The 24,246-nt window shown below is 38.3% G+C and overlaps 1 protein-coding gene across 1 annotated transcript; it reads left to right on the forward strand.

Moving 5' to 3' along the window:
* Positions 1-1,908: 1,908 nt before the first annotated feature.
* On the forward strand, positions 1,909-16,603 carry LOC131197952 (vomeronasal type-2 receptor 26-like). Its single transcript, XM_058182459.1, has 5 exons — positions 1,909-2,165; positions 3,464-3,755; positions 7,093-7,953; positions 11,342-11,468; positions 15,693-16,603. Exons 1-5 carry the CDS (start codon positions 1,909-1,911, stop codon positions 16,601-16,603), a joined length of 2,448 nt encoding a protein of 815 aa, XP_058038442.1.
* The last annotated feature ends 7,643 nt before the right edge of the window (positions 16,604-24,246 follow it).

Below are 24,246 nucleotides of genomic sequence, written 5' to 3' on the forward strand. Positions count from 1 at the left end.
CCTTTCTAGATTTACCTTGTTATGAATAATAGTATACTTGATACTTCTTAGAGCCCTATTGTTTGCTCTGAAAAATTGTACTATCTAAAAGATGAAGATTGTAAATTATCAATCACCAATATAGAACCATCACAGGAAAAGAATTGAAGGACACTCTATAGTTGAAGGACACTTTATAGTTCAATAAGTCAATATGAGTTTATTAGATGTGAATGTCCTCCAATTTCAACAATCTTATCAGCTTGCTATTAATAAAGATGCACAGTCAGTAGCAGCTATTATAAAATGTGAATAATAAGAATGGATGTTTTATCCTGCTTAGTGAATGTGACGTAAGCTAGACTTTTTTCCTTATTCAATCCCTTATTCAATTTTTACATTCTATATAGCCAATGCAGTGTTCTTATTGTTTCTGGTCATTGTGTCTGTCTGTCTGTCCGTCTGTCTTTCTATCAATCCATCCATCCATCTATCTATCTATCTATCTATCTATCTATCTATCTATCTATCTATCTATCTATCTATCATTTTGTTATGCACATATATTTATGTTTATATATATTTATGTTTATATACATATATAAGAAAAAATGAGTATAAAAAGTGGTCAAGAAAAGGGAGATACATATATATCTCCCTTTTCTTGATCACTTTTTATACTCATTTTTTCTTTTCTACTTCAGTGAAGGAAAGACATGGTATTTCTCACAAGTTCAGAAATTAAGATTATACTGGTTGAGCTGTGATAAACATCAATATGTTGACTTCTGAAAAGATCATTGTAAACGCAACATTCCAAATTGGACAGTGTTCCCCTGACCATAACTATTAAATAAGCATGATCCATACGATCTATTCCTGGTTCATGAACATTCCCTCGGGACTTCTTTACTGTTCAATACATGAATATGAGTTTATTAGATGTGAATGTCCTCCAATTTCAACAGTCTTATCAGCTTGGTGTTAATAAAGATGCACAGTCACTAGCATCTATTATAAATTGTGAATAATAGGAATGGATGTTTTATCATGCTGGGTGAATGTGTTGTAAACTAGATTATTTTTCCTTATTAAATTTTTACATTTTATATAGCCAATACATTGTTCTTATTGTTTCTGGTCATTGTTGCTGTCTGTCTGTCTGCTTGTCTGTCCGTCCGTCCCTCCATCCCTCCATCCCTCCATCCATCCATCCATCCATCCATCCATTCATCCATCCATCCATCTATTATGTACACTGAAAGCATATGCACCAAAGACAAACTTCTTATGTGTCCAATCACATTTGGCTAATAAAGAATTCTATTCTATTCTATTCTATTCTATTCTATTCTATTCTATTCTATTCTATTCTATTCTATTCTATTCTATTCTATTCTGTCCTATCCTATCCTATCCTACCATCTATTTTGTTATTGACATATATTTATATTTATTTATGTTTACATAAATATATATCTCCCTTTTCTTGAACAGTTTTTATACTTATTTTTCTTTTCTTTTCTGAGTCTATTTAGTGAAGGAAATTACATACATGGTATTTCTCATGAGTTCAGAAATTAAGATTATACTGATTGAGCTGTGATAAACATCAACATGTTGACTTTGGAAAAGATTATTTTGAACTCAGCATTCCAAAGTGGGCACTATTCCCCTATTTGACCATAACTATTCAATAAGTATGATCTATGTGATCTCTTCCTGGTCCTTGAACATTCCCTTGGGACATGAGGGAAATACAAAGGTTAACTATATTAATATTTCATGCTTCAAGCAAAATTGGAGCAAGAGACTGGTAAAGCTATACTACTGCCATTACTGGAAATAGATATTGCATAGGTCTGGCTTTAGAGAAGCTGAGCATTGCCACTGGTATGAACAGCATTTTATTAGCAATAAGGAGCAAGCATGTTGGAAGAGACAAAGAGACTCTCAGACAAAGTGGTGGTATTTGTGGCTCTGATGATAGCTATACAAGCTCTGCTTCATGCTCCACACAAAGTCCCTGATGCTAAGTGTCCTGTTGGGGAACCTCTTTCTATTCTCCACAAGTATTACCAGCCAGGCCATTTCATCATTGCAGGCATTTTCTCTCAGATCTACATTTTTTCGAGTCCAATCAGTTACGAAATGCCGCCTTCTGAAGAAAGTTTGGATGACCATGTGTAAGCAGCTTGGGTTTAAGACATGAAATGCAATGAAGTTCTCAAGTAATTCAACTTATTTGTAGGGTTTTCATTTATAGCTACAACATGGAGTGGAAAAGGCTAGAGAATGCAATGAGAAATCTTTTCAGTTGTTTAGACAATGTAAATGTATGTTTTTGTCTATGTCTTCTAATTCATGTCTTATTTTTCAAGGAGAAAGGGATAGTACAGATGAGGAAGAAAATATTTCAATAATTTTATATCCATAATGGTAATGGTAACTCTACATTTCATTAAATCCAGTGGAGTTAATTGAAGCATGGGAACTTGGGGAGGATATAGATTAGGATCTATAATTTGGTGTAATGGTTAAAACACCAGACTAGAAACTAGGAGACCCTGAGTTCCACTCCAATCTTAGGCATGAAATCAAGTGGCTGACTTTGGCCTCACCCCCACCCCTCTCTCTTAACCTTAGGAAGGAAGCAATGGCAAAATATTTCTGAAAAACCTTCCCAAGAAAATGTAGCAACTTCTCCAAGCAGTTGCCAAAAGTCAACACTGACTCAATGTAATAAAAAAAGCAAAACAAAATATTATGAGAGAGATGATAGGACACATGAAATGTACAATAGTAAAACACATCCTAAAAGAATGTCTTTATTAGAAGTGCAAGAACATCATTGTTTCCCTAAATTATACACGTTCTCTATGTTAAAGAATAGAATAGAATAGAATAGAATAGAATAGAATAGAATAGAATAGAATAGAATAGAATAGAATAGAATTCAATTTTTTATTGGCCAAGTGTGGACAAGGAATTTGCTTTTGGTGCATATGCTCTCAGTGAAAATAAAAGGACAAGATACAAATGTCAAGAATCATAAGGTACAACATTTAATGATAATCATAGGGTACAAATAAGCAATCAAACCATACTAGAAAACAATCAATATAAATCGTAAAGCAGTTTGAGTGCTCTGGTTATATTGTTCAAAGCATGCAAAAAATGAAAGAGGTTACTTCTCTTTAGCTCATGTTTTCGTATTTAGTAAGTATCACTATAAAATCTGCAAAGAAAATACAGACTGTTATGAATTGGGTTGAAATTGGGCAGGTGTAACTGTGAGAGTGACCCTGTTATTTAATAATTTTCAAACCTCATTTGCTTTGAGAAAATATTTTTATAATTGATCCATGCAGTTGACTTGAAGTGCTGGGTTTTCCATGAATGGGATGTTGTTGATATGGTTATGTTTACATAAAATATGCATTCAAAACTGTGATCTAACCCAAAACTATTTCCCGTGACGTAGGATGCTTACTCAGAATTATCAGCACATTCTGGCCTTGGTATTTGCTGTGAAGGAAATCAATGAGAATGCCCAACTCTTACCCAATGTGAGTTTAGGCTTCCATATTTTAAACAGCCATTTCCTTGCAAGATGGACCTACCTTGCCTCTATGGAACTACTATCCACAAAGGACAAATTCATTCCTAACTACAAATGTGATACTCACAATGATATTTTGGGAGTCATTGGGGGACCTAATTCTGAAGTCTGTCTCCACATGACAAGCATCCTGAGCCTCTACAAAATTCCACAGGTAAGTGGTAATCATGGAACAACAGTTAGGAAGAGTCTAAAGTTTAAGGTTTTTTTCATGGATGTTAGAATATGGAAAGCTCTTTAGTAAGTGGTTTTTAAAAAGAATTTGTATGGTGGTGCTTTTGTACATGTATGTGAAGGGTGCACAATGAAGAGTTCATTAAACTGAATCAATAACTTTACTAATGTAAGCAATTATAACAATTGAAACAATCACTTTATTGATTAGTCATTAAGACATAATGTATTTTTACATGAGCTCAATCTCAATCTTGCTATTCAGACATCAATTCATCGACTTGGCTAAGAGCTTTCTTGAGGGACTTTGAAAACCTTAGGCTTTCTTGTCATAGTAGTATTCAAAAAAGGTTTCTGTATTTCCTTTTAAAAGCTCAACAGAAAAAATCTAAACAGTGAGGAAACCAAAACAGTCCCAGGAACCTACCTTTTAACCAAGAATATATCAAATTTATTAAATATGCTCTTTTTTACAAAAAAAAGGGTTATTATTATTATTTTGCTAACAATTTTGTTAAAAGTTTTAAGCACAATAATAATATTATATTTATATTTATTTATTTGTCACAACAATATATATAGGCATCACACAAAAAGATTATACAGTATATAAACATATATATGAGGAAATATAAGGAAGTATAAGCATATATATATAAGAAGAAAAAGAAAAACAATAGGACAGGAATAGGACAGGAATGGACAGGAATGCTCTTATGCACGCCCCTTATAGTCCTTTTAGGAACGGAGTGAGATCAATAGTAGAAAGTTTTTGGTCAAAACTTTTGGGATTATGGGAAGAGACCACAGAGTCAGGTAAACCAAAGGGAAGAATAGAGATAGAAGAAGAAAAAGATGCAGGAAAGTAAAACAGAAAATAATAGAAAGAGAAAAGGAAAAAATTAAAATGAACAACTATAAACAATTTCACTCTCTCTTGTAGTTAACAAATATAAAAATCTTCATCCCACTACTCAACTCTTAACTAGAGGCAGATAACACCAATAATTCCCAACCCAGATAACTCCCTCAAAGTCAGACATGAACCATTTTAACCACTACCAAATAAGCCAATTTTATATTCTTTCTTTTTACAAAAATCAGTCTTGCTCTTTAATTTATTTGAATGACTATTATCATTTGTCTTGAATTTCTTCAATACTTTAAAAAGCCTCTTTTGTAGATCTACCAAGAAGAAATTATTTCACATAGTTCCTAGAACCGGCATTTCTATTTCCTTCTTAATTTTTTAGATGCCTGTCTGTTTTTTTTAATACATATACACAGTCATGTATCATGTCTGTTTCTTCAGACAGAATCAGTCTCTGATTTTTCCCAAGGGATCCTTCAACTATCTCACCTAAAGTTCTAACAGAGGTGCATCATATCTGAGCTTTGTAATTCAGGCAACCAGTAAATTGTAACAAAAACAGAGAAAATCATCTTTTGTTCCATCAGCTCTTTGCCTACAATCGGTAGCCCAGATGTTGTAGTGCCATGTCTGGTAACATCTCAGCAACTGAGAGGAGATCAACACCAGCAGAAATGTTCATGTTCCATACAGAATGATTATTTTACAGAAAAAGGACAAAACAAAACAAATTTAAAAATAAATAAAAAGGCAGAGACTGAGATCAGATCTACTACTGAATTAGAAGGGGAAAATTAAACCTTAGCCTTTCTTCAATATTTCTGAAAGTAGAATAGATTGCATATGATTTGTATTATCTCTGTTTCATTTTGCACTTAGTCCAGTACAATCCATATATCCAAAGGTGGGGATTTAAAGAATGCATATAGTTAATCAGCAAAAAATTTTGTATGGCAAATTTATGTAGCAAAGCAGCTGGTACAGGTGACCCTCAACTTACAACAGTTCAATTAGTGAACACTGAAAGTTAAAACAGCCCTGAAAAAAGTGGCTTATCACTATTTTTCACATTTATGGCCATTGCAGCAGCCCATGGTCACAAGATCAAAATCCAGATCTTGGCAACTGACTTATATGATGGTGGTCTTGGGTTTATGTGAACATCTTCTGTGACCTTATGACAAGCCAAGTCAATGGGGAAGCCATATTCATCTAACTGAGGAGTGTCAAACTCAAGGCCCCCAGACTGGATCCGCCCATGGGGTGCTTACATCTGGCCCATGGGGCCACCTTGGAAACAACAAAGGGTCGGCCTGCATGGCTTCTGCCATTGAAAATGGAGCTGGGACCTCCCGAGCCCCATTTTCACTGGCAGAGGGCTGCAAGGGGTCATCGCAGCCAAAAACAGAGCCCGGGGGGGGGCTCTGAGCTATGTTTTCATTGGCAGAGGGCTGTGTTGTGCTCCACCAGCAATCTGCAGAGCGGGCAGTGGAGTCAGACAGTGAGGAGGCTGGGAGGACAATGGGTCAGTCTTGGAGTCAGGGGAAGGCCCGGATGAAGGATCTGTGTCGGTGGCAGAGATAGGGCACAGGCCATCTGGGAGCAATGCACAGAGCCTCCAGAGGCATACAGCAGAGAGGCAGAGGAAGAGGAGTTGCCTGTTCCTAGTGCATGCATGTGAAGAGCTGCCAGAAGGCAAGAGCAGCTAAAGCAAAAAGGATGGCTCGGGAGTAAGAGCAGATGATTGGTCCCTCCCATAAGGCTTAAAAGAGCAGCAATAGCTCTTGGGTTCTTTGTAGGAAAGCAACATTGCTACAATTGTTTCTTGCCTCCTGTTTCTGAACTCTGTGGAGTTCTTGCCAAGAAAAGCCTTTGGCAGAGTGCCAAAGAAGTTAAAGGTTTGTGATAAGGCCGAAGGACTTTTTCTGAAGGACTTTGTTTTGTACTTAATTTGCACTAAGCTGAGAATGAAGTAATTCTCAGCTGTTCTAATAAAATATTTTTGTTTAGGACTGATTGTGTCTGATAATAACTACACGGGCCTAGGTCACAACAGGCTGCAGGAGGCCAAAAACAGAGCCCAGGGGGCTGCAGGTGGCCCTGTGAGCTCTGTTTTCCATGGCAGAGGGCTGCAGGTGGCCATCGCAGCTGAAAACTGATGTTTACACCCACTCTGGCCATCCCCCCATCCTCCCAAACACCACCCTGATGTGGCCCTCAGTTAAATCAAGTTTGACAACCTTGATCTAACATAACATGCTAAATTAACAAATGTAACGAGAAAGGTCATAAAATGGGGCAAAAGTCAGTTAACAAATGTCTCACTTAGCTACAGAAATTTTGGGCTCAGTTGTGGTCATAAGTTGAGGACTAACTTAACCTTTCAAATGAGTGCATCGTATGATTTAGCGTCATGATTCTCATCTTCCATGTGTTCTATCTCAAGATCTTATACGGTTCATCACCAGTGATAAATGACAAGACCAAAGAAGATTTCTTCCACCAGATGTTTCCAGAAAGGAGCCTTCAGTATATGGGGATTCTTGAGTTGCTACTGTATTTCAATTGGTTCTGGATTGGTGTAGTTGCTTCTGATGATGACAATCGTCAAGGAGAGATATTTGTACAGAATATACTTCCCATATATTCTCAGCATGGTATCTGTGTGGCTTTCTTAGAAACGATGCCCAAAACGGCTTTCTCAGGTGAATTTGCTGAAATAGTAACAAAATGGTTTGCAACGTCACATATTGTCACAGGAAGCACAGCTAATACTGTTATTATACAAGGCGAAATACACACTATTGGTGTTTTAAGATTAATTTTCCACTTTGCACAATTTTATGATACAGCAATTGAGAGTCGAGTGTGGATCATGACAGCCCAGACGGATTTTGCATCTCCCAGTTTTCTAAGAGATTCTGACGTTCAATGCCTCCATGGAGCTCTGTCCCTTGCAGTTCACACAAACTCACCTAGAGGATTCCAGAGCTTTCTGAAGGAAAGGAATCCTGCTTCAGAGAATAGAGATGTCTTTATCAGAGTCTTGTGGAAAGACGCATTTAATTGTGGTTTCTCAGATTCCCCTCTAGAAGAGAAGGATGAGGAGATCTGCAGTGGGGAGGAAAAGCTGGAGAATCTCCCTATGACCCTTTTTGACACAAGCATGTCTGGTCACAGTTATAGCATCTACAATGCAGTTTACATTATGGCATATGCTTTGCATGCAATAACTTCATCCAAGAGAAAACAAAGAGGAAAGATGAAACAGATCGGACAAGTTCAATTAAATCAGGAACCATGGCAGGTATTTTGCAAAAGCATACACCTGTAGAAGAATTAGTGCCAGATCTGGTGAAAGATCTGGTGAAAAGAAGAGAATATGGACAGATTGTCCACTGTACAGTAAGTGCCAGGAAAGATATTTATGACAGATCCAAAAAACAAACAAACAGTTGCATTCATAATTGACCTGAGGATCATCACTAGGTAGAATTTTAAGATCGTATTTTCTCAAAGAATTTATAGATATTACTGGAATGTTAGAGATAGATGTATAGATGTGTAAAAGAATCATATTGAATATTTCAATATTTCTATACCCAAAAGGATTCCTTTTCTTAACTTATTCTTTGAATAGACATTGTATGTTGCAATATAAGTATAAAAGTTCATACCTCTCGTTTAGTCCCTGTGGATGAATATCTTAATTTTTTTTTTGTATTGTTAAGTTTCTGCTGAGTAAATTTGATAAAAACATTCATGTTTTGAAACTATGGTTTCTGACTTAGAGAGAATAAACTTTTCTGAACAAATATGTTTTTATTATATTAACAAATATAATATATTAAATGCAACTACTTTTCCAAAAGTAGTTCCTTCCTTCCTTCCTTCCTTCCTTCCTTCCTTCCTTCCTTCCTTCCTTCCTTCCCTTCCCTTCCCTTCCCTTCCCTTCCCTTCCTCCTCCGCCTCCTCCTAACGGTGGCTCAGGGGCTAGGACGTTAAGCTTGTCGATCGAAAGGTCGGCAGCTCAGCGGTTCAAATCCCTAGTGTAATGGGGTGAGCTCCCGTTACTTGTCCCAGCTTCTGCCAACCTAGCAGTTTCGAAAGCAAGTAAAAATGAAAGTAGAAAAAATAGGGACCACCTTTGGTGGGAAGGTAACAGCGTTCCATGAGCCTTTGGCATTGAGTCATGCCGGCACATGACCATGGAGACGTCTTTAGACAGCGCTGGCTCTTCGGCTTTGAAATGGAAATGAGCACCGTCCCTAGAGTCGGCAATGACTAGCACGTATGTGCGAGGGGAACCTTTATCTTTACCTTACTTTTTCAAATCTGACAACCTGTCATCACATTACCTGTACAGCTCATTTGGACACTGTTCCCCGCCTTCCTTCCTTCCTTCCTTCCTTCCTTCCTTCCTTCCTTCCTTCCTTCCTTCCTTCCTTCCTTCCTTCCTTCCTTCCCTTCCCTTCCCTTCCCTTCCCTTCCTCCTCCTCCTCCTCCTCCTAACTGTAATGAGTATCATGAGTACAAACGTATCTCTAGAATGTCTAATTCTTGTCCTCTGCAGCAATGTGTTTTCTCTATTAGAATAAAATTCTTTATTGGCCAAGTTTGATTGGACACACAAGGAATTTGTCTTTGGTGTATATGCTCTCAGTGTATATCAGGAGAATAAAATACATTCGTAAAGAATAAAAAGATACACTTAGTGATAGTCAAGGTTACTAATAAGCTATCAAATCATACTAGGATGCAAATAAAAACAATATAATTGAAAGATACAAGCAGCATGGTTATAGTAATAACTGGGAAGAGATAGATACTAGTAAGGAAGAGTAGAATAATAGTAATACAGTCTTAGTAAATTATTTGACAGTGTTGTGTTGACAGTTGTTAAGCAGAATGATGGCCAAAACCCATACTTTTCAACTTTGATAGGACTATTCTAAACAGTACAGAATTTTGTGATATTATGTCTCTCCACCATCTCCCCAATTTAGCTCCACAAGTTCCTGAGAAGTACTTTCTTTAAAAACAGTGCTGGAGAAAACATTTCTTTTGATGACGATGGACATATAATGGCCGAATTCGATATTTTCAACTGGATCACATATTTAAATAACACATTTAGAAAAGTCAAGGTTGGATGGATAGACCCAAATTCATTCTCATCTAAATTGTTCAACATTCATGAAGATTCCATTGTATGGCCCACTAGATTTAACCAGGTATATATTTTGCACAGATCTGGGGATAGTTTAATTCACATTTTGAATGTTCAGAGTGTTCCTTTCCATAAGCTTTTAATAAGCTGGTTTATTGGTCCTAATAGAAACAAGAGGTTTTAGTAATAACATTAAAGGTAAAAGTAAAGATTCCCCTCACACATATGTGCTAGTCATTCCCGACTCTAGGGGTTGGTGCTCATCTCTATTTCAAAGCCAAAGAGCCAGCGCTGTCCGAAGACGTCTTTGTGATCATGTTGTCGGCATGACTAAATGCCAAAGGCACATGGAACGCTGTTACCTTCCCACCAAAGATGGTCCCTATTTTTCTAGTGACATTTTTTTAACATGTTTTCGAACTGCTAGGTTGCCAGAAGCTGGGATGAGTAACCCTGTTATGCGGCACTAGGGATTCGAATCACTGAACTGCTGACCTTTCGATCGACAAGCTCAGCATCTTAGCCACAGAGCCTTAGATAAATTATTGTTGCTGCTTATACTATCACTATGTATTCCAGTCAAAGTAGAATTCTCCAGATGATCAAAGTGAAGAAACAATTTCTGTTTCAAATCAAATTAAAGATAAAAGCAAACAGAACAGCTGCTGAGTGGGCATTAAAATGTAGTAATATTTGTGCTTTCTTGTGCTTGGAAATTGTAGTTTGAGCTTTAAAGAAGAGAGCTTTAATATGCCTTTTTGGGTGAGGCATATTAATCACATTGGCTTTTCTGGTCTTTAATATGATTTTTTTTTATTTGCATTTATATCCCGCCCTTCTCCGAAGACTCAGGGCGGCTTACACTATGTCAAGCAATAGTCTTCATCCATTTGTATATTATATACAAAGTCAACTTAATTGCCCCCAACAATCTGGGTCCTCATTTTACCTATCTTAGAAGGCTGAGTCAACCTTGGGCCTGGTGGGACTTGAAACTGCAGTAATTGCAAACAGCTGCTGTTAATAACAGACTGCATTAGTCTGTTGAGCCACCAGAGGCCCTTCAATGATGATTGAATATAGCATCCAGTCACTTGTACTTCATCATCAATTACAATTACCTCATTACATGTACAATTGCTTCAAAAACCCGTAATATCTGGATTCAACCCATTATATGTGATGGAGAAACTAGTAGATAAAGCTTTAGTTGGAAAAAAAAAATCAACTCCATTCTTGCACACAGGAAAGCAGAATTAATTAACATAAGAAACAGCAGCTTAGATGTCATCCATCATCATTTAAAAGTAAATACTGTAAGTATTGTTGGTTATTGTGCAGAAAAATTTAATGAGTTACACTCAATTAAAAAAACACCATGAAAGTATTTTCCAAAAATCTTCACAATATGCTAGAAAAGAAGTTAGTGATTTTTTCATATTTTATTTGTGTGTGTCTTGTTTACAAGAACAAATACTCTCATGGAATGGCAAATTGATTCTTAATCCATTCACGTTCATTTCAGAAAAGACCCCATTCACTGTGCAATGACAATTGTCACTCAGGTTCCAGTAAGACCAAGATAGAAGGGAAACCCTTTTGCTGTTATAGGTGCCATTCATGTCCAGAGGGAAAGATTGCAAATCAAAAAGGTAAGTTATATTCCTCTTATAACATCAAACATTCCTTGGTAACCTGGGTGGAAGGTAAGCCAATGGAATTTATTCATTCATATACATTTCACGATGTAAAAAAGATGTTGAGACTCTAGAAAGAGTGCAGAGAATAGCAACAAAGATGATTAGGGGACTGGAGACGAAAACATATGAAGAACGGTTGCAGGAACTGGGTATGTCTAGTCTAGTAAAAAGGAAGACTAGAAGTGACTTGATAGCAGTGTTACAATATCTCAGGGGCTGCCACAAAGGAGCCAAGCTATTCTCCAGAGTACCTGAGGGTAGGACAAGAAACAATGGGTGGAAACTAATCAAGGAGAAAAGCAACTTAGAACTGAAGAGAAATTTTCTGACTGTTAGATCAGTGGAACAACTTGCCTCCAGAAGTTGTGAATGCTCCAACACTGGAAGTTTTTAAGAAGATGTTGGATAACCATTTGTCTGAAGAGGTGTAGGGTTTCCTGCCTAAGCAGGAGGTTGGACTAGAAGACCTCCAAGGTCCCTTTGAACTCTGTTACTCTATTCTATTCTATTCTATTCTATTCTATTCTAGTTAAATATTATATAATTATATATATATTATATTATATGAAGAAAAAATGATGCTGATGGGGATGAATGAAATAAATCAGAACATTCCATCCACTCCGTAATCCCTTTTGTTCCAGGTCTGGGATTGATGTTTGTCATTGTTTAATGGTCTCTCTTTGTGTGTGTGTGGATTTTATTATTACATTTTAGTCTGGATTGCCTGTTGATCAGTTGGTCCTAATCATTGTTCTGTTGCTTTTCTTTTTTAGTTTATAATATAAAGTACAAAAAAATATAAATGAAATTAGTGGGAAAGTACGGGAGGGAGAAGGAAAGGAAAAAGTGCAGAGCAAAGGAAAAAAGAAAGAAAAGATATTGACTTCTGACTCCCTTTGGTGCAGTAGAACAAGATAATAGCATCACACCTCAACTCTTTAATTTTGGATAATAATGTAAACCAGCCATTTCTACCTGTCTACCAGCAATTGGTAAAATCCAAAATCAAAGTTTCATTTTTTTTCTACCTCAAGCACAAAGTCCAGAAGCAATTTCCAAGTAGAATCAAAAATAATTGTGTTTTTTTGGGGTGGGTGGGGTGGGTGGGTTAATCAAAGCAGTCAATTTAGTCATCTAAGCATCCATTTGTGGCCGTCACAAATGTGCTTTCTAAAATCTCTGCAGTAGATGCACACGTTTGATTGGAAATCAAACATTCGTCCTGGATTGCTGACTTCCTGGTTGCTTGGCAACCCCAAGATAAGGGAGACTTTGGCAGGCAGCTGCAGATTCTCTGCCAGGACTGATAGCAGCCATTAACTCAATTACTGGCTTGTTTAACCAGCTGGCGTGGCTGAGGCCGGGAGGGGACAGAACACTAATGCTTTGAAACATCAGTGCCATTTCTCTTGAAACCTCACTGTCAGGGTTCCAAGTAACCCATCTAAGAATAAAAGCATCCTTCCATTTTTGTGCATAATCTTGCTGCCATCAATATAATATAACATCAAAGTTGCCATTTTTTTTTACAAGTTTTTATCCATTAAACCCCAAAGAAGCATTTCTGGTTTTATCTTTATGTTCACTTTGAAAATCTCAAAAGATGTGAATCCTATTTCAATGTCTCTTTGCTTTGTCACATGCCCACCATCAGTGATAAAATGTCCCTTCTTTACATTTGCATTTCCAACATTCATTTGAAATACTGTATTTTTTGGAGTATAAGATGCACTTCCCCACCTAAAAGATGGTGAAAATTTGGGTCATCTTATACACCAAATATAGCCCCACCCACCCTCTGGCCCCCACCCTTTGGCCTTTGCCTCCCAGCAATTTACCTCCTTGCAGCAAGCAGCCTGTTTCAGCTTCAGCACAGCCTGATTAGCACAAGCAGCTGATTGTCGTTGGGATCAGCTTCCTGACCCTCAGCTGTTTCAGACTGCAGGGATTGCCATTGCCCATTGCCGTGCAGGTCACTGCTGCTTGCTGTAAGGAGGCAAATTGCTGTGAGGCAGATTTTTTTCCCTTGTGCTAATCAGGCTGTGCTGAAAATGAAAATGAAACTAAAGCAGGCTGTTTGCTGTTTGCTGTTTGCTGCAAGGAGGCAATTTCACTGCTGCTTTGTATCCTTCCCTCTAAAATCACTACAATAAATAAACATTCTGTCCTTCAATGAAATTGTGAGCTGGTCTTCAATTTAAATATATCCATGTGAAAATTTGTGAGAGAAATTTTTTCTTCGGAATGTATTTCCATGTTGTATTTTAAAAATGTTACAGTTAGATAATATGTCTGAAATATATATTCACAGAAGGGTAAAAAATTCATTTTCCAGTCATTGGTCTGCATGGATATTTTTTTTAAAAAAAATATTTTATTACTCATTTTTTCCATATCACGATAAGAAATTTCTATGGCTTCTTATACTGCTGTAATTTAATCTGATGAACTTTACATTGAATTACAACAATTACAATATTGACTAGTCTAATTGTTCATCAGTTTGAATATTTAGTAGATTAATAAAGGGGAGGGGGAAGTAAACATAAATTTGACTTGAGTCTAATTCTATCCACATTCATTGACTGTATTATAGAAGTGATTTATTAGTGTTTAAAGTCTAGCAACAGTTCTGTAACTACCAGGCAGCCTCCCACTGAAGTATTAAGATCTAAGTATACCATGTCCACAGCATTTTGCTGGTCTGCTAGTTTGGTCACTTTATCAAAGAATGAAAGAAGATTGGGTTGGCATGATCGGTTTTTAACAAATCTGTGCTGGCTTCTAGTTATAACTTGATTTGTTTCTAGTTGTTCACAAGTTATAAACGGAAGCCACTATGGCTTTGTCGAGAACAGATTATGCCAAACAAATCTATTAAACTGAGCTGACTGTACTAAAATTCTTACTTAAGTCAGTATTAACCGTATCTTCATTAATGCAATATCTTCCACACTGTATAATAATAATAATAATAATAATAATAATAATAATAATAATAATAATAATAATAATAATAATAATAATAATAATAATAATAATAATAATATAACAGAGTTGGAAGAGACCTTGGAAGTCTTCTAGTCCAGCTCCCAGCCCAGGCAGGAAACCCTACACCACTTCAGACAAATGGTTATCCAATGTTTTCTTAAAAATTTCCAGTGTTGGAGCATTCACAACATCTGCAGGCAAGTTGTTTCACTTATTAATTGTTATAACTGTCAGGAAATTTCTCCTTAGTTCTAAGTTGCTTCTTTCCTTGATCAGTTTCCATCCATTGCTTCTTGTTCTACCCTCAGATGCTTTGGAAAATAGTTTGACTCCCTCTTTTTTGTGGCAACCCCTGAGATATTGAAACACTGTTATCATGTCTCCCCTAGTCCTTCTTTTCATTAAACTAGACATACCCAGTTCCTGCAACTGTTCTTCATATATTTTAGCCTCCAGTCCCCTAATCATCTTTGTTGCTCTTCTCTGCACTCTTTCTAGACTCTCAACTCTAGAAAGAGTGCAGGTATTGTGCTAGACTGGGCTTTTATAATCTCACTTTTCAAAATTTCCCAAGCTTCTTGAGTTGTTTTCCCCTTGAGGATTCTCATCCATGGAATCCTTCTGAAGCTCTCTGTAAGTTTATTGAAATTAGCTCTCTTAAAATCCAAGACTCTACTTTGACTTTGTTCTACTACTTGTGTTTGCATAATGTTGAATTCCAATATTGCATGATCACTTGTCCCCAAGGTTCCTGTAGCTTCAACACCTTCTATCATTTCATCTTTTAGTGAGAATTAAGTCCAATATGGCTGATCCCCTTGTTCTCTACTTTTAGGGAAACAAACTTGCCTACTAGTTGTTAGGAACCTGTTGGATCTTCCACTTGGTACAGAGTTTGTCTCCCAGTTGATATCAGGGTATCAGGGTTAAAATCTCACATTACTATTGTGCTTCCTACATACCTTAGTTAGCTGACTAGCAAAAAGTTCATCTAATTCCTCTGTTTGGTTGGGCGGCCTATAGTGTAGACTTATGACAATGTCCTTCCCCCCCACTTTAATATTGACCCAAATGCATTCAAGATAATTTTCATCATTGTTGTGCTCTATTTCTGTAATAATTTCTGTAATATTAACATTTTTTGTAATAATATTTCTGTAATAATAACATTTTCTTTTGCAGACATGGATGATTGTTTACCATGCCCAGAAGGACAATATCCAAATAACAACCATGACTCGTGCCTTCCAAAACATATAACTTTCTTGTCGTATGAAGATGTGTTAGGCACCAGTTTGGCCATTATGGCAATTGTCTTTGCTTGCATTGCTACTGTGGTGCTTGGGATCTTCATCAAATACCAGGACACTCCCATTGTCAAGGCCAACAACCGAAACATCACCTACCTTCTCCTCATCTCGCTTGTGCTCTCATTCCTTTGCAGTTTTTTATTCATTGGAAAACCTGAAAAGGTGACCTGCCTTTTGCGACAAACTGCTTTTGGGATTGTCTTCTCAGTAGCCATTTCTTGTATATTGGCGAAAACCATCATTGTCATTTTAGCTTTCATGGCTTCAATGCCAGGATCCAAGATGAGGAGCTGGCTGGGCAAACAGTTAGATAATTACATTGTTCTTTCTTGCTCCTTTGTTCAAGTCATTCTTTGCACTGCATGGCTTATAACCTCACCCCCATATCCAGATGCTGAGATGAACTTAGTGGCAGATGAAATCATCCTGGGATGTAATGAAGGATCTACTCTCATGTTTTACTGTGTCTTATTCTACCTGCTTTTCCTTGCCATTGTTGGTTTCAGTGTGGCTTTCCAAGCCCGGCATTTACCAGACAGTTTTAATGAGACCAAGTTTATCTCCTTCAGCCTGTTGTGTTTTTGTAGTGTCTGGTTGTCCTTTTTTCCAACCTATCTGAGCACCAAGGGGAAATACATGGTGGCTGTGGAGATCTTTTCTATATTATCTTCCAGTGTAGGGTCACTGGGTTGCATCTTTTTCCCCAAATGCTTTGTTATTCTAGTAAGGCCTGATCTGAACAATAAAAAGCAGTTAATGAGAGGCAAGAGAGAAGGAATATAATTCCATAATATTGTTTCAGTGAAAGATACATACATTGAAAACCAATCAAAAATTAGAACTTTACCTATAGTACATACATAAATACATTGAAGACCAATCAAAAATTAGAACTTTACCTACCCTTTTTCTGCCATTTCTCATAACTGCATGAGTTTATCCTGTTTTCCATTTGGCTTCTGGGTGGAATTCGATTTTACTATATTTAAAGCCTTTAAGAACATAAGACCACCCAATATGTATTAATATTCAATTTAAATGAATTACAATGTATCTTTTTTCATATAGAATAAGATGTATGTAATTCATGATATTTTTCAACGTGGAAAACTTATTGTATTATAGTAAAGTTTACTGTTTACTGTTTACTGATTTACTCTACACGTTACATTTTGAGATGCTGCTTTGTTCAATGTTGATATTTTATTAGCAGGGTTAGGGTTAGGGTTCATTAGACAAATCACTTTCAAATTATATGCACTTACAGCAACAGAATAAGAAGCAGCAAACAAAAGAAATTAAAAAGATAAGCAAAAATAAAATTCAATCTAAATGTCTATGGGGAGTCTCAATCGTCCAGGTCGTGGTTGTCCAAAAAGTTCTTTTTCAAAAGGCAACTGGACTTCCTTTGTTTTTTCCTTGAAGATATTCCACTTCTCATCCAAGAAGCTTCTTCAGTTTTGAGTGACTCATGGAGAATGGAAGGATTTATATTCCTTCCAGTCATCAATAGCTCAATAGTAGTAACTGTGAGAGGGATTTTGGAGTCCTACTGGACAACCATTTAGATATGAGCCAGCAGTGTGCAACAGCTGCTAAAAAAGCCAACACAGTTCTGGGCTGCATAAACAGAGGGATAGAATCAAGATCACGTGAAGTGTTAGTGCCACTTTATAATGTCTTGGTAAGGCCACACTTGGAATATTGCATACAGTTTTGGTCGCCACAATGTAAAAAAGATGCTGAGACTCTAGAAAGAGTGCAGAGTAGAGCAACAAAGATGATTAGGGGACTGGAGGCTAAAACATGAAGAACGGTTGCAGGAACTCGGTATATCTAGTTTAATGAAAAGAAGGACTAGGGAAGACATGATAGCAGTGTTCCAATATCTCAGGGGTTGCCACAAAGAAGAGGGAGTCAAACTATTCTCCAAACCACCTGAGGGTAGAACAAGACGCAATGGGTGGAAACTAATCAAGGAAAGAAGCAACTTAGAACTAAGGAGAAATTTCCTGACAGTTATAACAATTAATAAGTGGAACAACTTGCCTGCTGAACTTGTGAATGCTTCAACACTGGAAATTTTTAAGAAAACATTGGATAACCATTTGTCTGAAATGGTGTAGGGTTTCCTGCCTGGGCAGGGGGTTGGACTAGAAGACCTCCAATGTCCCTTCCAACTCTGTTGTTGTTGTTGTTGTTGTTTTTGTTATTATTATTATTATCATCATCATCATCATCATCATCTATTTGTTAGGACCCTTTCTGAGAGTTGTTGAGGGCAGTTGGAGGTTTATTTGTGCCCTCAGAGTCATCTGAATAGTGCAAATGGGTGTGGAAACTTCTTGGAACTGCTGAAAGGACTGTGTTGTAAACAGGAGATAGGTAGTGTCATATCCCTCCTCCTTTGTTGAAAGGGGAAGTTCAGTCTTAGTGTAGATGTCCTCTTTGCCTCCTCTTTCAAACCAATGACCAGATGACTGCAATGAAATATAAAGCCTATTTTCCACCATCCAATCAGAACTCAAGAAGCTGCTTGGATGAGAAGTGAAATATCTTCAAGGAAAAAGAAAGAAAGTCCAGTTGCCTCTTAAAAAAGCACCTTTGGGATAATTCAATCTATTTTGCATCAACCCACTTACTGTACCTCTTCCTAACATCTGCTTCTTATAAGCCACTCCTGCTTTCACCACAACTGTATAAGTACCTGCATATATTATTTCTGATCATTATTCCCTAAATATCTATGGGCTTGAACATAAGATAACTGTTCTGTTTCCCTCCCCCCAATACTCCCAGCAAAGAGTCAGTCAGAGGCCTTCTTTTCTCCTTTTATTTACATAGATATATGTCCTGGCCACGTCTACCCACGGGCCTGCCAAGTTTCTGGAGATAACGAGGAAATTATAGATAAGGCCAGAATTACTCACGACTATATTCTTCCCTTCATTGCTTTGTCCAAGACAAAAAACCAGGAAGTCCCGCCTCCTATTTATAGTCTCTGCAGATGTCACTGCATGACAATTATGACTTGGCTTTCCCCCAACTCTTCCGCTGCTGCGCACGCCGATCACGTCTGCGCAGTCTTGCATCACTCCAAAACTGTTCTTGGGGCGTTGCCAAATCAGAAGAAGGCTCCAGGGAATCAGGTCTTGCCAGCCCCTCCTCCTCCCTTTGAGTGGGTGCCAGGGAGGGAAAGGGCTCAAGAGAAACAGGGCTTGCCAGTCTTCTCCCTCACTTTCTGAATCATCCGAGTCCAGGAGTCCGGGTCCAGGAACCTGGGTCACAACAATAACTCTTCTAATACCTCCCTCCTACTCCGAAAAACCAAAGACCTACATAAAGATATATATATGTATGTATGTATGTATGTATGTATATATATATAGGTCTTTGGTTATTTGGGTTTTCTCCTGCGTAAAATTGGAAGTGTCTTGGCGATGTTTCGATGAAGTCTCATTCGTCATCTTCAGGCTTCAGCTTCGTGCTTCTGAGAGCAATGTGTGATTGCAGCTGTGTCTTCCTTTTTAACTGCTAGTAGGGGTTTGAACTGATTGGGTGGGAGCTTGGCTGTGCTCTGATTGGATGGGGTTTTTTTTTGGTGCTCTGATTGGCTGGGGGTGTGTCCTGTTTGGGTGGGGGCTTGGTTGTGCTCAAATTAGTCTGAGCTGCAGGGGGATTTGAGCTGGTGAGCTGCATAGTTGTTGTTTGGCTTCGTGTTCGTGGTCGTGCTACATCTTCATAGTGGGTGTCAGTCTGCTGCATGTATGGATTGGAGGGGTTTGAAATGGCTAATGTTGCAGCTGCGGTCTGGTTTCTGGTCCTTGGTCGTGCTTCATGATCAGTGTGGGTTTGGGTCTGCTTTCTGGGTGGATGTGTGGTGGTGACATCCTGTGTGGACCTCGTGAGTGTGGGTCTGGTGTCATTCCTCGTGTTAAGGACTCGTTTGTCAATAAGGGCGGGTTTCCAAATGGCTGGTAGGTGGGAGGTATCATCCCGTTGTTCATGCTGTGTGGGCGTTTTTCTATCTCAATGGCTTCTCTGATTATTCTGTTGTTAAAATGTTCAGTTTTGGCGATAGTTCTGGTCTTTTTAAAGTCAATATCGTGTCCTGTGGCTTTAAGGTGTTGGACCAGGGAAGAAGTTGGTTCCTCTTTTTTGATTGAGTTCTTGTGTTGTTCAATGCGTGCACTTATTCTTCTGTTGGTTTGTCCAATGTATGTGGTGGGGCAGGCGGTGCATGAGATTTCATATACTCCTTGATTTTCTAACTCAATTTTTTCTTTGGGGTTTCTTAGGATGGTGGATATTTTTTGGTTTGTGCAGAATGCTGTCTTGATGTTATGTTTGTGGAGGATCTTGATGATTCTGTCTGTGGTGCCTTTTATATATGGGAGGAGGGCTGTGCCGTTTTCTTGTTCTCTGTCTTGTGTTTTAGTGGGGGGTTCTTTTTGGATTAGTTTGGTAATCTTATTTCTCTGGAATCCATTGGATGTTAGTACGTTTGTGAGAGTGTGTAGTTCGGTTTTTAGGTGTTGTTCGTCAGCTAAGCATTTTGTTCTAGAGATGAGTGTCTTGGCTACGGAGTTGATCTGTGCTGGGTGGTGGTGTGAGAGTGCGTGCAGATAGCGGTTTGTGTGTGTTTTCTTCTGGTAGATGGTGTGTCCTAGGGAGCCATTGGGTTTCTTGTAGACTAAGACATCTAGGAAGGGAAGTTGGTTGTTAACTTCTGTTTCCATGGTGAACTGTATTTTGGGGTGTAGGCTATTGAGGTGTGTGAGGAAGTTGTCAAGTTTTTCTTTCCCGTGTGGCCAGATTATGAAGGTGTCGTCTACGTATCTGAGCCAGAGTTTGGGTTTGTGATCAGATTTTTCTAGTGCTTGGGTTTCAAAGTGTTCCATGTAGAGGTTGGCAATGACAGGTGAGAGGGGTGATCCCATGGGTGCGCCTTCTATTTGTTTGTATTTTTGTCCATTATAGATGAAGTATGTGTTGGATAGGCAGTGGTTGGTCAGATCTAGGATGTGCTTGGGGGGGTTATATTTGTTTTGGATAGCTGTCAAGGCTTCTTTGATTGGCACTTGGGTGAAGAGGGATATGACATCAAAGCTCACGAGTAGGTCGCTGGGCTGTAAGTTTTGTTTCTTTATGATCTCTATGAACTGGAATGAGTTTTTTACGTGTGAGGCAATGGATTCTGCATAGGGCTGTAGTTGTTTGGCGAGAAATTTGGCTAGGTTTTGTAGAGGTGAGCCTATGGAGCTGACTATGGGTCTGAGTGGGATTCCTTCTTTGTGTATCTTGGGGAGGCCGTAGAGCTTAGGGCATCTGGATGATTTCTCTCTGGGAATGATTCTTTGTTGGATTTCTTCGCTGATGGGGGAGGCTTTTATTTTGGATCTAGTGGTTTTTTCTAGGTAGGTGGTGGGGTCTGTTTTAGGGGCTTGTATGCAGGGTCTTGGAGTAGGTTGGTTAATTTGGTTTGGTAGTCAGATGTGTTCATAACCACCGTGGCGTTTCCCTTGTCTGCTGGTAGGATTATTATGCTGGTGTCTTTTTTCAGGTTAAGTAGTGCTGTCTGTTCCTCTTTGGGTAAGTTGCTTTTGGGTGGCTTGCTGCTTCAGAGGATGTTGGTGATTTCGAGTCTGATTTTGTTAGCGTCATCGGGGTTGATTTTGGTCAGGCTGGTTTCAACTCCGCATATAATGGTTTCAGTGGGGATGTATTTGGGAGTGACTGCAAAATTGAATCCTTTGGAAAGGACATCGGTTTCAGCTTTGGTGAGGATCCTATCTGAGATGTTATGCACTGTTTGTTTCATGTGTGGCTGTGAGGGGCGAGGGGTTTGTTTCTGGCGTTCTTGTAGTCTTCGGAGTTTGTTGGTGTGTGTGTCTGTCTTGAGGGTGGTCTGTGTTTCGGCTCTCCAGACGGCGAGTTGTTTGGATTTGTCCCAAAGTGCAGGGTGGATCTTGTTGCTGAGTTTGAGGTGAAGTGTGAGGAGATCTTTGTTGATTTGATCTAGGAGGAATCTTTTTGTTTGAAGTTCATTTCTGATTAGGGCCAATTCTGTTCTTTTTAGAATGCGTTTGGCGGCTGCAGAGTTGGAGTTGAATTTCAATTGGAAGCATGTGGGGATTAAATTTTGATCTCGGCAGTTTCGTAGGAATGCAAGGTCACATAAAATGGAAGCTCTTTGGACTTCTAGTTTTTCATAGGTCCTGGTCAGATGGTGGATTTCCTCCCCGTAGAGGTGCAATATTTGTTTTCTGAGGTTTTTGCGGGTGTTTGTATGTAGGTCTTTGGTTATTCGGGTTTTCTCCCACGTAAAATTGGAAGTGTCTTGGCGACGTTTCGGCGAAGTCTCATTCGTCATCTTCAGGCTTCAGCTTCGTGCTTCTGGGAGCAATGTGTGATTGCAGCTGTTTCTTCCTTTTTAACTGCTAGTGGGGGTTTGAATTGATTGGGTGGGAGCTTGGCAAGCTCCCACCCAATCAGTTCAAACCCCCACTAGCAGCCAAGCTCCCACCCAATCAGTTCAAACCCCCACTAGCAGTTAAAAAGGAAGAAAAAGCTGCAATCACACATTGCTCCCAGAAGCACGAAGCTGAAGCCTGAAGATGACGAATGAGACTTCGTCGAAACGTCGCCAAGACACTTCCAATTTTACGCGGGAGAAAACCCGAATAACCAAAGACCTACATGCAAACACCCGCAAAAACCTCAGGAAACAAATATATATATATGTAGGTCTTGGCATTTTCGGGACTTTTCCCATGTAAGGTTGAGAGTATCTTGACATATATATATATATATATATATATATATATATATATATATATATATATATATATATATATATATATATATATATATATATATATATATATATATATATATATATATATATATATATATATATATATATATATATATATATATATATATATGCAACTCAAGGCAGTAAACGTATCTAATACTATTTCTTCTTTCTATTTTCCATCCCACAACAACAACCCTGTGAGCTGAGTTGGGCTCAGAGAGTTGGCCCAAAATCATTTTGCTGGCTTTCATGCCTAAGGCAGAAATAGAGTTCACTGTCTCTAGCCTAGTGCCTTAACCAGTATATCAAACTGGCTCTACCACTACAATAGTCACTATTGTAGCTAGTGAAAAAAGCCATTTGGTTTTCTGTTTTAATATTCATAAAGAGGTACCTTCTATGATTGCTGATTGAGAAGCTTCCTTCTTCCTCCATGCTTATCACTATTTTGTCTACTATCAAAGCATAGAGACATACATATCATGAATGTCACCTGCCATTGCATGAAAAGCATTATAGATTCAGAACCCATTTCTGACATTTCTTTTCCAATGCAGTTTCTTTTTATTTTGACATTGAGATTAAAAAAAGAGTACTGAAATGGCTCTTCCCAAAAATCCTGGGGGTGGGGGGGCAGCAACTTTTTCTGGTGTAAAGTTTCTGAATTGAAATAATTAATAATTAAGGCATTCCTTGACCGGGATGCCTTATGCACGGTCACTCACGCTCTTGTCACTTACCGTTTGGATTATTGCAATGATCTCTACATGGGGCTGCCCTTGAAGTGCACCCGGAGGCTGCAGCTAGTCCAGAATGCAGCTGCGCGGATAATAGTGGGAGCAACTCGTTGCTCCCATGTAACACCAATCCTGCGCGGCTTTCACTGGCTTCCTGTGGTCTTTCGGGTGCGCTTTAAGATTCTGGTCACCACCTTCAAAGCGCTCCATGGCTTAGGGCCCGGGTACTTACGGGACTGCCTGCTGTTACCTCATGCCTCCCACCGACCCGTACGCTCTCACAGAAAGGGTCTTCTCAGGGTGCCGTCCGCCAAACAATGTCAGCTGGCGGCCCCCAGGGGCAGGGCCTTCTCTGTGGAAGCTCCTACGCTCTGGAACGAACTTCCTCCTGGACTACGTTAAGTGCCTGATCTTCGGACCTTTCTCTGTGAGCTGAAAACACACTTATTTATTCAAGCGAGACTGGCATAATATTTTTAATATTTTTAATATTTCTAAATTTTTAACTGGGGTTTTATTATTTTAGGGTTTATAATTTTAAATTTTAATTTTTTAAATGTTGGCCATTTTTTCTAATATGCTCGGTTTTAAATTGTTGTTTTGTGTTTTTTATCTTTTGGCTGTACACCGCCCTGAGTCCTTTGGAAGAAGGGCGGTATAAAAATTTAATAAATAAATAAATAAATAAATAAATAAATAAATAAATAAATAAATAAATAAATAAATAAATAAATAAATAAATAAATAATGGACTCAATATACTGATGGTCAACATATGGATATAATTGATGAAGGAAAACCTCTTGGGATTTGGGATTCATTCATTTATTTATTATATTTATTTATTTATTTATTTATTTTGTCACAAC

Source organism: Ahaetulla prasina, chromosome 4 (genome assembly GCF_028640845.1).
Source record: "Ahaetulla prasina isolate Xishuangbanna chromosome 4, ASM2864084v1, whole genome shotgun sequence".
NCBI lineage: Eukaryota > Metazoa > Chordata > Lepidosauria > Squamata > Colubridae > Ahaetulla > Ahaetulla prasina.

Excerpts from the sequence above, each read along its gene's own strand:
- LOC131197952 (XM_058182459.1), top strand. The coding sequence starts at position 1,909 with ATGTTGGAAGAGACAAAGAGACTCTCAGACAAAGTGGTGGTATTTGTG. Across the intron at positions 2,166-3,463 it reads GAAAGTTTGGATGACCATGT|GATGCTTACTCAGAATTATC; the intron begins GTAAGCAGCTTG and ends CCCGTGACGTAG. Across the intron at positions 7,954-11,341 it reads TAAATCAGGAACCATGGCAG|AAAAGACCCCATTCACTGTG; the intron begins GTATTTTGCAAA and ends CGTTCATTTCAG.